We start from the raw sequence: 13,677 nt of genomic DNA on the forward strand, positions 1-13,677 counted from the left end.
GGAAAAAGTTATGGCCTGATGTTGTTGCAGACAGGGACTTCGAAGGATTCGAACCGGAGACCGAGACTGAGGTAGAAGCGTTGGAGGAGATTGAGTCCCTCGGAAAGTCAATGGGTCTGAAGGTAGATGAGGGTGACGTAAATGAGCTCATTGAGGAACATGAGAAGGAACTCTCAACTGAGGAGTTGAAGGAGCTACAGATGATGCAACATACGGAGCTTCTGCAAGAGATAGTAGTGAGGAGGAGGCAGAGTAGGAGGAAGTGATTTCTACAAGTGAAATTAAAGACATGCTGGCAATATGGGAGAAGCTTTCAAGTTTCATTGAAAATAAACACCCAGAAAAAGTTTCAACTGGTTGTGCTTCAGCACTTTTTAATGACACTTGTTTGTCACATTTCCATAACATTTTAAAAGGCAGGCAAAAGCAAACCTCTTTGGATAGATTTTTATTCAAAAGTCCTGCAAGTGAAAGTGCCGAAAGTGCAGCCAAAAAGGCAAAAACAGGTGATGATTAAATGAAAAACACATGTTAAACTTACGTTAAGTTTAAAGTTAAGAAAGTTCATTCTTTTACAATTAAGTTTTTGTGGTTTCATTTTAAGTAAAGAAAGTGCAGTTTTAGTTTTGTTTAGAGCAGGGGTCCCCAAACTTTTTACAAAGGGAACCAGTTCACTGTCCCTCAGACCGTTGGAGGGCCAGATTATAAAAACACCTGAACAAATCCCTATGCACACTGCACATATCTTATTTTAAAGTAAAAAAACAAAACGGGAACAAATACAATATTTAAAATAAAGAACAAGTAAATTTAATCAACAAACTGGCCAGTATTTCAATGGGAACTATAGGCCTGCTTTTGGCTAATAAGATGGTCAATGTCCGGTTCCATATTTGTCACTGCTAGCCGTACAAGTGATATGACGTGCTTCCGGGGCTGTGACGCGTGCATCCCGCGTCATCGGAAGTAGTACTATACATGAGCAATGCTACGCTTTGCGGTGCCACCACATACAGTACTCCAGCATACATGCATCCTGTGCTCCTCTCACTGACCACCAATGAAAGAGGTGCCCCTTCGGGAAGTGCGGTGGGGCCCGGATAAATGGCCTCAGGGGGCCGCATGCGGCCCGTGGGCCATAGTTTGGGTACCCCTGGTTTAAAGCGGGGGTAGTCAACCTTTTTATACCTACTGCCCACTTTTGTATCTCTGTTAGTAGTAAAATTTTCTAACCGCCCACCGGTTCCACAGTAATGGTGATTTATAAAGTAGGGAAGTAACTTTGCTTTGTAAAATTTATAAAGCAGAGTTACAGCGAGTTAAAACATATAATAATAATTACTTACCAAATACTTTATGTTGGATTTTCACTAAGTTTGGCAGAATAAATCTTTATAAAACAACTTACTAAAGTGAAATCTATCTTTTTATTTATACTTTGGTTACTCCGCTACTGCCCACCATGAAAGCTGGAATGCCCACTAGTGAGCGGTAGGGATCAAGTTTACTACCCTGATTTCTACCAGGTTTAAAGTAAAGAAAATGCAGTTTTAGTTTACATTTAGTGTTAAGAAAGTGCAGTTTTAGTTTACATATCTACAGTGCCTGCATCCCTTCCTCCTTCCCTCCTCCTCCACCATTCACCTCCATTACCCGCACTCGTCTGTCTCTAAGGTAAGAATAAAGTACTAAATAACAGTTTTTTCTTTTATTTCATATATTTTGTTATGCATTGGTAAAGTATACATGTGTGTTTCTTAATTGAAAACATGTCTTTTTTCATAATTTAGGATGGTTTGGGGATGTTTCACAGGGCTGGAACAAATTAAATCTATTTCAGTTATTTTAAATGGGAGAAATTTGTTTGATATATGAGTTGACTGTCTTACGAGCTCGGTTACAGAATGAATTAAACTTGTATCTCAAGGTACCATTGTAAAAGCATGTTTTATGCACCATACACAGTGCCCAACACATAATAAGACTTATTAACAAGTTCTCCAAGAGAATACTACTCAGGAATAAAAAGGGAGTAAACCAACTACTCAAAAACACTATATTGAGTGAAAGGAGCCAGGTGCAAAATAGTTCATACGGTAAGATTCCATTTACATAAACCCTAGGAAAGACCAATGTAACCTACATGGATAGAAAACAGATTGCTGGTTGCCTAGGACCAGGGTGAAGGGTAGGGATTGACTGGGAACAAGTCAAACTTTTGGGGGTGATGGATAGATCCTTTCACTTGATTCTGGTGGTTACAAGAGATACACGTTTCTCAACATTCACTGAACTACACATTTTAAATATGGGTTGTTGTTTTTTTATTTACAGAGACAGAGAGAGAGTCAGAGAGATGAACAGACAGATAGGAAGAGAGAGAGATGAGAAGCATCAATTCTTCATTGCAGCACCTTAGTTGTTCATTGATTGCTTTCTCATATGTGTCTTGACCGGGAGGCTACAGCAGAGCCCCTTGCTCAAGCCAGTGACCTTGGGCTCAAGCCAGCGACCTTTAGGCTCAAGCCAGCGACCTTTGGGCTCAAGCCAGCGACCATGGGGTCATGTCTATGATCCCAAGCTCAAGCCAGAGACCCTGTGCTCAAGCTGGTGAGCCTGCACTTAAGTCAGATGAGCCCAGCCTGACCTGTGGTGGTGCAGTGGATAAGGCATCGACCTGGAAATGCTGAGGTCGCTGGTTTGAAACCCTGGGCTTGCCTGGTCAAGGCACATATGGGAGTTGATGCTTCCTGCTCCTCTCCCCTTCTCTCTCTCTGTCTCTCCTCTCTCTCTCTCTCCCTCTCCTCTCTAAAATGAATAAATAAAAATAATAATAAAAAAAAAAATTAAAAAAAAAAAAAAAGATGAGCCCATGCTCAATCCGGCAACCTCAGGGTTTCGAACCTAGGTCCTCTGTGTCCCAGTCCAATAATCTATCCACTGTGCCATCGCCTGGTCAGGCTTAAATGTGTACATTTTATTGTATGAAAACTAAACCTCAATAATGATGATTTTAAAAATAGATTTCCAAGTGTCCCAATCAACTATTAAAATTAATATTAAAAGAAATAAGTCCAGCCCTAGCCGGTTGGCTCAGCGGTAGAGCGTCGGCCTGGCGTGCGGGGGACCCGGGTTCGATTCCCGGCTAGGGCACATAGGAGAAGCGCCCATTTGCTTCTCCACCCCCCCCTCCTTCCTCTCTGTCTCTCTCTTCCCCTCCCGCAGCCAAGGCTCCATTGGAGCAAAGATGGCCCGGGCGCTGGGGATGGCTCCTTGGCCTCTGCCCCAGGCGCTAGAGTGGCTCTGGTCGCAGCAGAGCGATGCCCCGGAGGGGCAGAGCATCGCCCCCTGGTGGGCAGAGCGTCACCCCTGGTGGGCGTGCCGGGTGGATCCCGGTCGGGCGCATGCGGGAGTCTGTCTGACTGTCTCTCCCCATTTCCAGCTTCAGAAAAAAAAAAAAAAGAAATAAGTCCAAACTGTACAAGGAGGGCCTGAATTAATAGAATACATATAAAAAGGCCTGAGTAGGCTCTGGTCGCAACATGGCGACGCCCAGGATGGGCAGAGCATCGCCCCTTGGTGGGCAGAGCGTCGCCCCATGGTGGGCGTGCCGGGTGGATCCTGGTCGGGCGCATGCGGGAGTCTGTCTGACTGTCTCTCCCTGTTTCCAGCTTCAGAAAAATGCAAATAAATAAATAAATAAATAAATAAAAAATAAAAAGGCCTGAGTATAACCTTTTTAGAAGTTATTTTGGCAATATCTATCAATATTTTATTTTTTGAAGATTTTATTAATTGATTTTAGAGAAAGGAGAGAGAGAGTGAGAGGAGGGAAAGGCATGGGAAACATCAACTTGTAGTAGTTGCTTCTCAAATGTGCCTTGATCAGGCAAGCCCGGGGTATCAAGCTGGCGACCTCAGCATTCCAGGTGGACACTTTATCCACTGTACCCCCACAGGTCAGGCCTCTATCAATATTTTAAATGTGCATAGCCAGTACACACTGGACCAATGCCTTGATTCACTGTTCTAAGAATTTATCCTATATGTTTCCTTGTACAAGTATGCAAAGATAAACACACCAGGAAATTCACCACAGTAGGGTAAAAGTGAAAAATTAGAAGTAACCCAATATATCTATAAAAGGTAACTGATTCAATTAATTATGGTATAGCCACACAACAGAATGAAACTCATCTATTAAGAAACATAGATCTAGCCTGACCAGGCGGTGGCGCAGTAGATAGAGCGCCAAACTGGGATGCGGAGGACCCAGGTTCGAGACCCCAAGGTTGCCAGCTTGAGAGCGGGCTCATCTGGTTTGAGCAAAAAGCTTCCGGCTTGGACCCAAGGTCGCTGGCTCCAGCAAGGGGTTACTCGGTCTGCTGAAGGCCCACGGTCAAGGCACATATGAGAAAGCAATCAATGAACAACTAAGAAGTTGCAATGCGCAAAGAGAAACTAATGATTGATGCTTCTCATCTCTCTCCGTTCCTGTCTGTCTGTCCCTGTCTATCTCTGCCTCTGTAAAAAAAAAAAAAAAAAAAAAAAAAAAAAAGAAAGAAAGAAAGAAAGAAAGAAAGAAAGAAAGAAAGAAAGAAACATAGATCTAGGCCTGGCTGGTTGGCTCAGTGGTAGAGCATCAGCCCAGCGTGTGGAAGTCCCAGGTTCAATTCCCAGCCAGGGCACATAAGAGAGGTGCCCATCTGCTTCTCCATCCTTCCCCCCTCTCCTTTTTCTCTATCTCTCTCTTCCCCTCCCATAGCCAAGGCTCCACTGGAATAAAGTTGGCCCAGGCACTGAGGATGGCTCCGTGGCCTCTGCCTCAGGTGCTAGAATGGCTAGGGTTGCAAAGGAGCAATGGCCCAGATGGGCAGAGCATTGCCCCCTGGTGGGTATGCTGGGTGGATCCCGGTTGGGCACATGCGGGAGTCTGTGTCTCTGCCTCCGTGCTTCTCACTTAAGAAAAATACAAAAAAAAGAAAAAGAAACATAGATCTAGGCTTCTGATTCCAGCCAAATGGACTAACAGAGACTAGGTTTATTCTACCATGTGAACTACTAAAACATCAAGCTAAACATATGAAGAAATGGTTTTCAAGATATTGGCCATCTGGCCACGGTCTTGAAAGACAGAAAACAAAGGGGTGCCCCAGCTTACTGCCTGGACATTTTCTGGGACATGGTGCAGGGCAGGGAAACCCAAGTGATCTCTCCGAGTTGATGAGACACAACTGCAACCCTGGGGAGGACAAAGCAGCTAGAGTTCACGGGCCGAGTCCCAGGGAGGAGAGAGCTGCCAAAGAGAGAACTCTGAAGATCTCCAGAGGTCCCTCCTTCAGTCTCAGCTGAGCCCTGAACAGCATTCGTATCATGTTAGGGAACCAACAGCTGTGGGCAGCCTCTAAGATTGCCCGCCCCGGTCCCCACACCGCCCGGGATCCACACGTTGTGTAATATACTCCCCGTAAGTGAGGGTTGCACTTGATTCTAGCAAACGAAATATAGCAAGTGATGGGGTGTCACTTTGGATTGGGTTTGAAAGAGTGAAGCTTCTGCCTCAGGCTCACTCTGTGTTGCTCTCTCTCTCTCTCACTCCTAGGAAGCCAGCTGCCACGTCACAAAATAGCTCTGCAGAGACATTCGGGAGGTGAGGGGCTAATAGCCATGTACGTGAGCTTGGAAGTGGCTCCCTCCTAGCTGAGATTGCAGATGAGACCACAACCCTGGCAGGCAGCTGCAACCTTAGCAGAGAACTTGAGCCAAAGGCACCCAGCTAAGCCATGCTCCAATTTCTGACCCACAGAAACGGAGGAGAGGAGACTCTGACACATGCCACAACATAGATGAAACTTGAGGACATTATAAGCCAGTCACAAAAAGATAAGCCAGTCACAAAAAGACAAATACTGTACGATTCCACTTACATGAGGTACTTAGAGCAGTCAAATTCATACACACAGAATGTGGAATGGTAGTTGCCAGGGGCTGGGGAAAGAGGAAATGAGAGCTGCTGTTTAATGGGTACAGTGTTTTAGTTTTACAAGATGAAAAGGATTATGAAAATGGATGGTGGTGATAGTTGCACAACATTATGAATGTATTTAATACCACTGAACTGAATGCTTAAAATGGTTAAGATAGAACATTTTGTTATGTGTATTTTGCTTCAATAAAATAAATGGAGGAAGGGGAATTCACGGAATACTGCTTTTTCTCTGGTGAACTGGTAGTGAAAAAAAGGAAAGCCTGACCAGGCAGTGGTGCAGTGGATAGAGCGTTGGGCTGGGATGTGGAGGACCCAGGTTCGAGACCCCGAGGTCGCCAGCTTGAGTGCAGGCTCATCTGGCTTGAGCAAAAAGCTCACCAGCTTGGACCCAAGATCGCTGGCTCGAGCAAGGGATTACTTGGTCTGCTGAAGGCCCATGGTCAAGGTATATATGAGAAAGCAATCAATGAACAACTAAGGTGTCGCAAGGAAAAACTGATGATTGATGCTTCGCGCTCCATTCCTGTCTGTCTGTCCCTATCTATCCCTCTCTCTGATTCTCTGTCTCTGTAAAAAAAAAAAAAAAAAAAAAGGAAAAAGAATCGACATAAGAGAGTTGACATTTATTGAGCATCTATCGGGCCCTGTGCATACGTGACCTCACTCAGCCTTCCTTAGTAACCTGTGAGATAAAGACAATGAACATCTACTCTATACTAATATATCCAACGAGTGTTCTGAGAGCTTTATATAGTCATCTACTTAATCTCCTAACCAGTCTATGAAGTAGGGACCACTATTCACACTTCACAGATGGAGGGTGTGGATACACACAGGAACACAGTGTAACTTGTCTAGAACCACACAGCTGGTAAGAGACAGACCCTGGATTCAAACACAAGCAGTTTCGCTGCTGGGCCTATGCTCTTAACCACAACACTACTGTGACATGCAAAGAAATCAGACCCAAAGGCTTAAATACTCACCAAAGTCACCCAGCTATCTGTAGGGTTCAAACCTGACTCTGTCTAACTCTAAGCTCTTCCCCCCCCCCTCCCCTGGGGGAACCTGAAACAAAGAGGGAAGACTGAAAGGGAGACTGGGAGCGGTAGGCTGTGTGGACCAGGTTTTCACAACTGGTAAAAGAAGGAATCAAACCAGACATCCTGCCAGGACTTTCTAGCTTGAGATTTTATTATTATTATTATTATTATTATTATTATTAATTGAGAGGAGGAGAGGCAAAGAGACAGACTCCCACATGTGCCCGACTGGGATCCACCTGGCAACCCCTGCCTAGGGCCAATGTTTTGCCCATCTGGGGCTTTTGCTCTGTTGCTTGGAAAATGAGCTATTTTTAGCACCTGAGGTGGAGGCTCCATGAGCCACTGGCAGCACTGCAGCCAACTTGCTTGAACCAATCAGGCTATGGCTGTGGGAGGGGGAAGAGAGAAAGAGAGAGAGGAGAGGAGGAGGGGTGGAGAAGCAGATGGGCACTTCTCCTATGTGCCCTGACCAGGAATCAAAGCCAGGACATACACATGCCAGGCCTACACTTGACCACTGAGCCAACCGGCCAGGGCCTACCTTGAGATTTCTCAGACTCTATGGGCTGGGAACTGGAAACAGGACAGGACCAGGTGCTCCTTGCCATGCTGCCGGGCTGCCAGATGTGGACAGCAGCTTACCTTTCAGGTTGGTCTTCAGAGCTCTGTCATCTATCAGCTCCAGATGCTGCCAGATCCACTTGTGGTAGGAAGGCGAAGCTGCAAGGTCTAATAGCCGCAGGACTTCACAGCTGCCCTGGACACACCAAAGGGACACAAAACTAAAGGCTTAACCCAAGGGCCCCAGGCAGGCCTCACTGTAAAAATAAGCTCTCTGTATTATGTCTCATCCCATTTTTTCCACCTCATTTTGTTTTACTTGCTCAATACAAGTAGTTTGGGGTCCTTTTTTTTTTCCTGCGAGACACAGAGAGAGAGAGAGAGAGAGAGAGAGAGAGAGAGAGAGACAGGGACATACAGACAGGAAAGGAGAGGGATGAGAAGCATCAATTCTTTGTGGCTCCTTAGTTGTTCATTGATTGCTTCTCATGTGTGCCTTGACCAAGGAGCCACAATAGAGCAAGTGACCCCTTGCTCAAGCCAGTGACCTTGGGCTCCAAGCCAGCAACTTCTGAGCTCAAGCCAACGACCCTGCGCTCAGGCTGCTGAGCCTACTCAAGCCGGACAAACCTACACTCAAGCCGGTGATCTCAGGGTTTTGAACCTGGGTCTTCTGCATCCCAAGCTGATGCTTTATCCACTGCGCCACTGCCTGGTCAGGCTGGTCTTTTTATTCTTTTTTCTTTTCTTTTTTTTTTTAATTTATTTTTATTTAAGAGAGGAGAGATAGAGAAGGGGGGAGGAGCAGGAAGCATCAACTCCCATATGTGCCCTGACCAGGCAAGCCCAGGGTTCTGAACCGGCAACCCCAACATTCCAAGTCGAAGCCCCTTCCACCGCGCCACCACAGGTCAGGCATTTTTTTCTTTTTCTTAATAAAAATGTTATATATGTATCATAAAAAATTCAAATAGCTAAAGAGGCATGAGAAATAAATTCAGTGCTAGCACTGAAAAAGATCATTGAGGATGTTATTAGAACACTTGGTGAAATTGATTGTAGACTAAAAATTATATATTATATTATATCAATGTGAAATTTGCAGATTTTGATAACTATTCTATGGTTAATTTCTGATCTTAGAAAATAATTGTGTAAGAATACAGGGGTAAATAAATATGATGAAGACTCTCAAATGATTCAGTCAGGGGGAAAAAGCATATATATTAAAGCAAATGTGGCAAATGTTAACAATTGATGAATCCAGGTTAAGGTTCTAAAGGAGTTCTTGGTCCTGTTCTTGCAACTTTTCTATACATTTAAAATCATTCAGCCCTGGCCGGTTGGCTCAGTGGTAGAGCGTCGGCCTGGCGTGCAGAAGTCCCGGGTTCGATTCCCGGCCAGGGCACACAGGAGAAGCGCCCATCTGCTTCTCCACCTCTCCCCCTCTCCTTCCTCTCTGTCTCTCTCTCTTCCCCTCCCGCAGCCGAGGCTCCATTGGAGCCAAGATGGCCCGGGCGCTGGGGATGGCGCCTTGGCCTCTGCCCCAGGCACTAGAGTGGCTCTGGTCGCAACAGAGCGACGCCCCGGAGGGGCAGTGCATCGCCCCCTGGTGGGCGTGCTGGGTGGATCCCGGTCGGGCGCATGCAGGAGTCTGTCTGTCTCTCCCCGTTTCCAGCTTCAGAAGGAAAAAAAAAAAATCATTCCAAATTCAAAGTTTAAAAAATATTCAAACCAAACAGAACAGAGTGATAGTCAAACCTATGCTATTTTTGTGTGTGTGTTTGACAGAGACAGAGAGAGGAACAGATAGAGACAGACAGACAGGAAGGGAGAGAGATGAGAAGCATCAATTCTTTGTTGCGGCACCTTAGTTGTTCATTGATTGCTTTCTCATATGTGCCTTGACAGGGGGGGCTACAGCAGAGCAAGGGTCCCCTCGCTCACAGACTTTTGTAATCCTTTTTAAACCTATATAACAAGGAAGTCTTTTCATGCCAAGCAATATGGTTCTACACTATTTCTTCTAATAATTGCATATTATCCTATGTATACCAGAATTTGAATAAAATTGAAAATAAATATTCAGATGAGCAAAAGAAGTCAGACACAAAGAGCACATCTCATATTGAACATGAAGTTCAAGAACGAGTAAAAGTAATCTGTGGTGGCAGAAGTCAGCAGAGTGGTTACCACAGGGGGAGTCTGTCTGGGAAAGGCGCAAGGGAACCTTCGGAGGGGCTGGAAATGTGTTCTGTCATGATTTGGGTGATGCTTACACAGGTGAATACCTATGTGAAAATTCACCAAGCTGTAAAGTTTATACTTGAGTTCTTTATTGCATGTATGTTACTCTTCAACTAAAGATTTTTTTGAAGATTAGTATTTAGTTTGTTTCTAATTTGCCAGTGTTGTGCATGACTCTGAATTTGTTCAGAACAGCAAAATCTCCAGTTAAAAAAACTTGCCTCCTTCTCAAACTCTCTAGCAGTGGGCGTGGCAGCAGCCCAGTCCGGCTAACGAGATGTGTGGAAGACTGACAAATAAAATAGGAAAGCCATGCCTGACCAGGCGGTGGCACAGTGGATAGAGCGTTGGACTGGGACGCGGAGGACTGGGGTTCGAGACCCTGAGGTCACCAGCTTGAGCGCGGGCTTATCTGGTTTGAGCAAGGCTCACTGGCTTGAGCCCAAGGTCGCTGGCTCGAGCAAGGGGTCACTTGGGTCTGCTGTAGCCTCCTCCCCCCCATCAAGGCACATATGAGAAATCAATCAATAGACAACTAAGGAACCGCAACGAAGAATTGATGTTTCCAATCTCTCTTCCTTCCTGTCTGTCTGTCCCTATCTGTCCCTTTCTCTGACTCTGTCTCTGCCACACACACACACACACAAAAAAATAGGAAAGCCATGACTGTCCTCCCTTTCCTCTGCTTGAAACTCGGATATGATGGCCAGAGGACCATTGGGATGAAAGCCATAAGCAACGGATGATGAAGGGAGAGAGCTAGGAGGGGCCTGGGTCTGGAAGGCTTCCTAGAACAGCTCTTCTACCCCCGGATTGCTTAAATCTAGACTTTATTAAACAAGAAAAAAAATACTATTAATTAGGCCACTGCAGGTGGGTTTCTGTGACTTGCTGTGGTCAGCAACTTTAACTGACAATCGTGTCCATGTATCTTAGTGCCGAGAGTGGTCATTAAGGCACTTCACAAGTACTTGAGTTCTCCTCTCAGACACATGGCAGGATTGTACTTTTCCACACTTTAAATCAGGCATGGCCTTCTTACCTGCTTTGGCCAATTTCTGTTAGCAAAGTGACTTGTGATCCTCTGGGTGGAAACTTTAAAAGCCAGTGCTTGATTCTCCACACGGCTTTCCCCTGTCCTATTGATCATGGGTCAAGATAGAGTCTCCAGTGGCCTGGGTCCCTGAGTGACCATAGGAAGCAAGACCGGCTGGCCTGCTGTGATCGAGTAATGGGTTGAAGAGATAAATCTCTGTTAGTTAATCCACTGAGATTTGAGGATTGCTTATGATTTCAGTAGAATCTAGTTTATCTAATAGAACAGCCATGTCTGATTATCTCCTTGGGATTCATTCCTGAAGGCACGCGTGTTTCAGCACACATTGCCAAACTGCCCTCCAGAAACGTTAGATCAGTTGACACCACCACTGACGGTTCATAACAGAGCCCCTTGTGGTCCATCTTCGTGTTACACTGACAACCAGGTTTGCCCAATCCTTTTCATCTTTCCTAGTCTGATGGGATCTGTCATTTTTAAATTTCACGTCTTTATAAAATCTCACCCTTTCTGAGTAGGAACTCTACGAGACCCATTAGGAAGGGCTAAGGTTCAAGACAGATTACTGTTGAAGAGAAAGAAGAAAAAGAAGGGATCAAACGTTTAGTAAGCCCTTGTTACATGCCAGGTATTGTGCATAGAGCTCTACTCAACATTCATTCGACAAACATTCATAAATCCGGAACTGCAGGTGCTAGAGAAACCTCCAACAGTTTCTTCTTAGAAAGCCTCCCCTGGGGATTTAACCACCTCTGTGTTCGTGGAGAAAACAATTTTACCGCGTGTGTCCCCAAACGATAAACTGTTCAAAATGAGCTGATTATGGGCTCTTATTATGTTTGATGCCAGCAGGAAATCGGGCGCTCTTACTTCCTTGGGCCTCAAGGACTCCCCGCCACCAGCTGCTGATTTTGCCCCCTGGTGGCAATGAGTAAAACCTCAGGAGTCGGGACAACCCGGTCTCCTTAGCAGATGAACACTCTCAAGAGGCTGGCCCCGCAGGAAATAAAAATGAGAAAAAAAAGGGCAACCCCTTCAGAGGGGACAGGTTCCCCTCAACTCCAGCCAGAGGGTGCCACACCAGTGTTGCCTGATCTCCTGAATATTCAAAAGCCAGGAATCGGAATTTTTATGTACAATCTTCACCTTAGCGATTAAATCAGTTTTTAATAGAACATTGCAAGGGGCAAAACAAACTTAACTGTTAGCCAGGATGAGTTGTGACATCTGTGACATTTTTCTCAGAATGACGTTTAAGCACCTCTGCATCAGAACCACCTGCAACACTTAGTCCTTATTCAGAGTGCTTGTGAATCGAATGTCTGTGGTAAGGCAGGAATCTGGCTTTTGAAGGAGCACCCTAAACGTTCCTATGCTTACCGAACTCTGAGAACGCCTCCCTTACATACATCACAGGTTCTCCTGCATTAATGTGCACTAGGATCCCCTGAAACCTTGTGAAAACAGGTTACTGAGCGCCCCTCCTCCCAGAGTTCTGGCTATAATAGCTTTTGAGTGGGTCCAAGAAGTTGCACTTTTTTTGTTTTTGTATTTTTCCGAAGTTGGAAACTGGGAGGCAGTCAGACAGACTCCCGCATGCACCCGACCGGGATCCACCTGACATGCCCACCAGGGGGCGATGCTCTGCCCCTCTGGGGCGTCGCTCTGTTGCAACCAGAGCCATTCTAGCGCCTGAGGCAGAGGCCACAGAGCCATCCTCAGCACCCGGGCCAACTTTGCTCCAATGGAGCCTTGGCTGCAGGAGGGGAAGAAAGAGACAGAGAGGAAGGAGAGGGGGAGGGGTGGAGAAGCAGATGGGCGTTTCTCCTGTGTGCCCTGGCCGGGAATCGAACCGGGGACTCCTGCACGCCAGGCCGACGCTCTACCACTGAGCCAACCAGCCAGGGCAAGAAGTTGCACTTTTAATGAGTTCCCAGGTGATTCTGATGCTGCTGGTCCAGCGACAACACTCTGAGAACTCCTGGATTGGGGAATGAATGTTAACTGAGTAGGTATGTGCTAAACTCTCATCCTTACAGACTTTATGAGGTGAACTGGTCCCATTTCACAGATGAAGAAGTGGAGGCCAAAAGAGATTAAGAAGCATACCCTGCTTTCTGCTGGTCAAGATGTAATCATCCTACTGATTTAAGGGAAGTCTTAGGCCCTGGCCGGTTTGCCCAGTGGTAGAGCATAGGCCCAGCATGTGGATGTCCCAGGTTTGATTGCCAGTCAGGGCACACAGAAGTGTCCATCTGCTTCTCCACCCCTCCCTTTATCTTCCCCTCCTACAGCCATGCCTCAATTGGAGCAAGTTGGCCCCAGGAGCTGAGGAAGGCTCTATGGCCTCTACCTCAGGTGCTAAAAAGAGCTCAGTTGCTGAGCAACAGAGCAGCAGCCCTAAGTGGGCATAGCATCACCCTCTAGTGGGTTTGTCAGGTAGATCCCAGTCAGGGCGCATGCAAGAGTCTGTCTCTGCCTCTCCTCCTCCACTGAATTTTTAAAATAAATATATAAAAGAAGTCTTGAACTTATAGCCCTCACTACTCGTCTCCCTCAATCATTTTAGGAAAAAAACAATTTTTAGGAAAGTTGAAGCAGATACCAGGGAGGAGAAGAAATTGCAAATTATTCAGGTTGGGCTTTAGGGCTCTCCACTACCAGCTCTAGGCTATCTCCCATGCCTTCCCACGTGACCATCAGGATTCTCCAAACTTGTGTAAACCCCAGGCACACCCCTACTGCAAGCTTGGCTTCACACTATTCCCCTCAGCTGG

General features: G+C 46.0%; 1 protein-coding gene across 2 annotated transcripts in view; it reads right to left on the bottom strand.

Moving 5' to 3' along the window:
• CNBD2 (cyclic nucleotide binding domain containing 2) overlaps window positions 1-13,677 on the bottom strand; it is a 49,071-nt gene that overhangs the window by 13,776 nt on the left and 21,618 nt on the right. For both annotated transcript variants that reach the window (XM_066383921.1, XM_066383922.1), the window contains exon 8: window positions 7,678-7,792. In XM_066383921.1, the coding sequence (XP_066240018.1) occupies window positions 7,678-7,792 (115 nt within the window). The remainder of the gene's footprint in view (window positions 1-7,677; window positions 7,793-13,677) is intronic.

Source organism: Saccopteryx leptura, chromosome 5 (genome assembly GCF_036850995.1).
Source record: "Saccopteryx leptura isolate mSacLep1 chromosome 5, mSacLep1_pri_phased_curated, whole genome shotgun sequence".
NCBI lineage: Eukaryota > Metazoa > Chordata > Mammalia > Chiroptera > Emballonuridae > Saccopteryx > Saccopteryx leptura.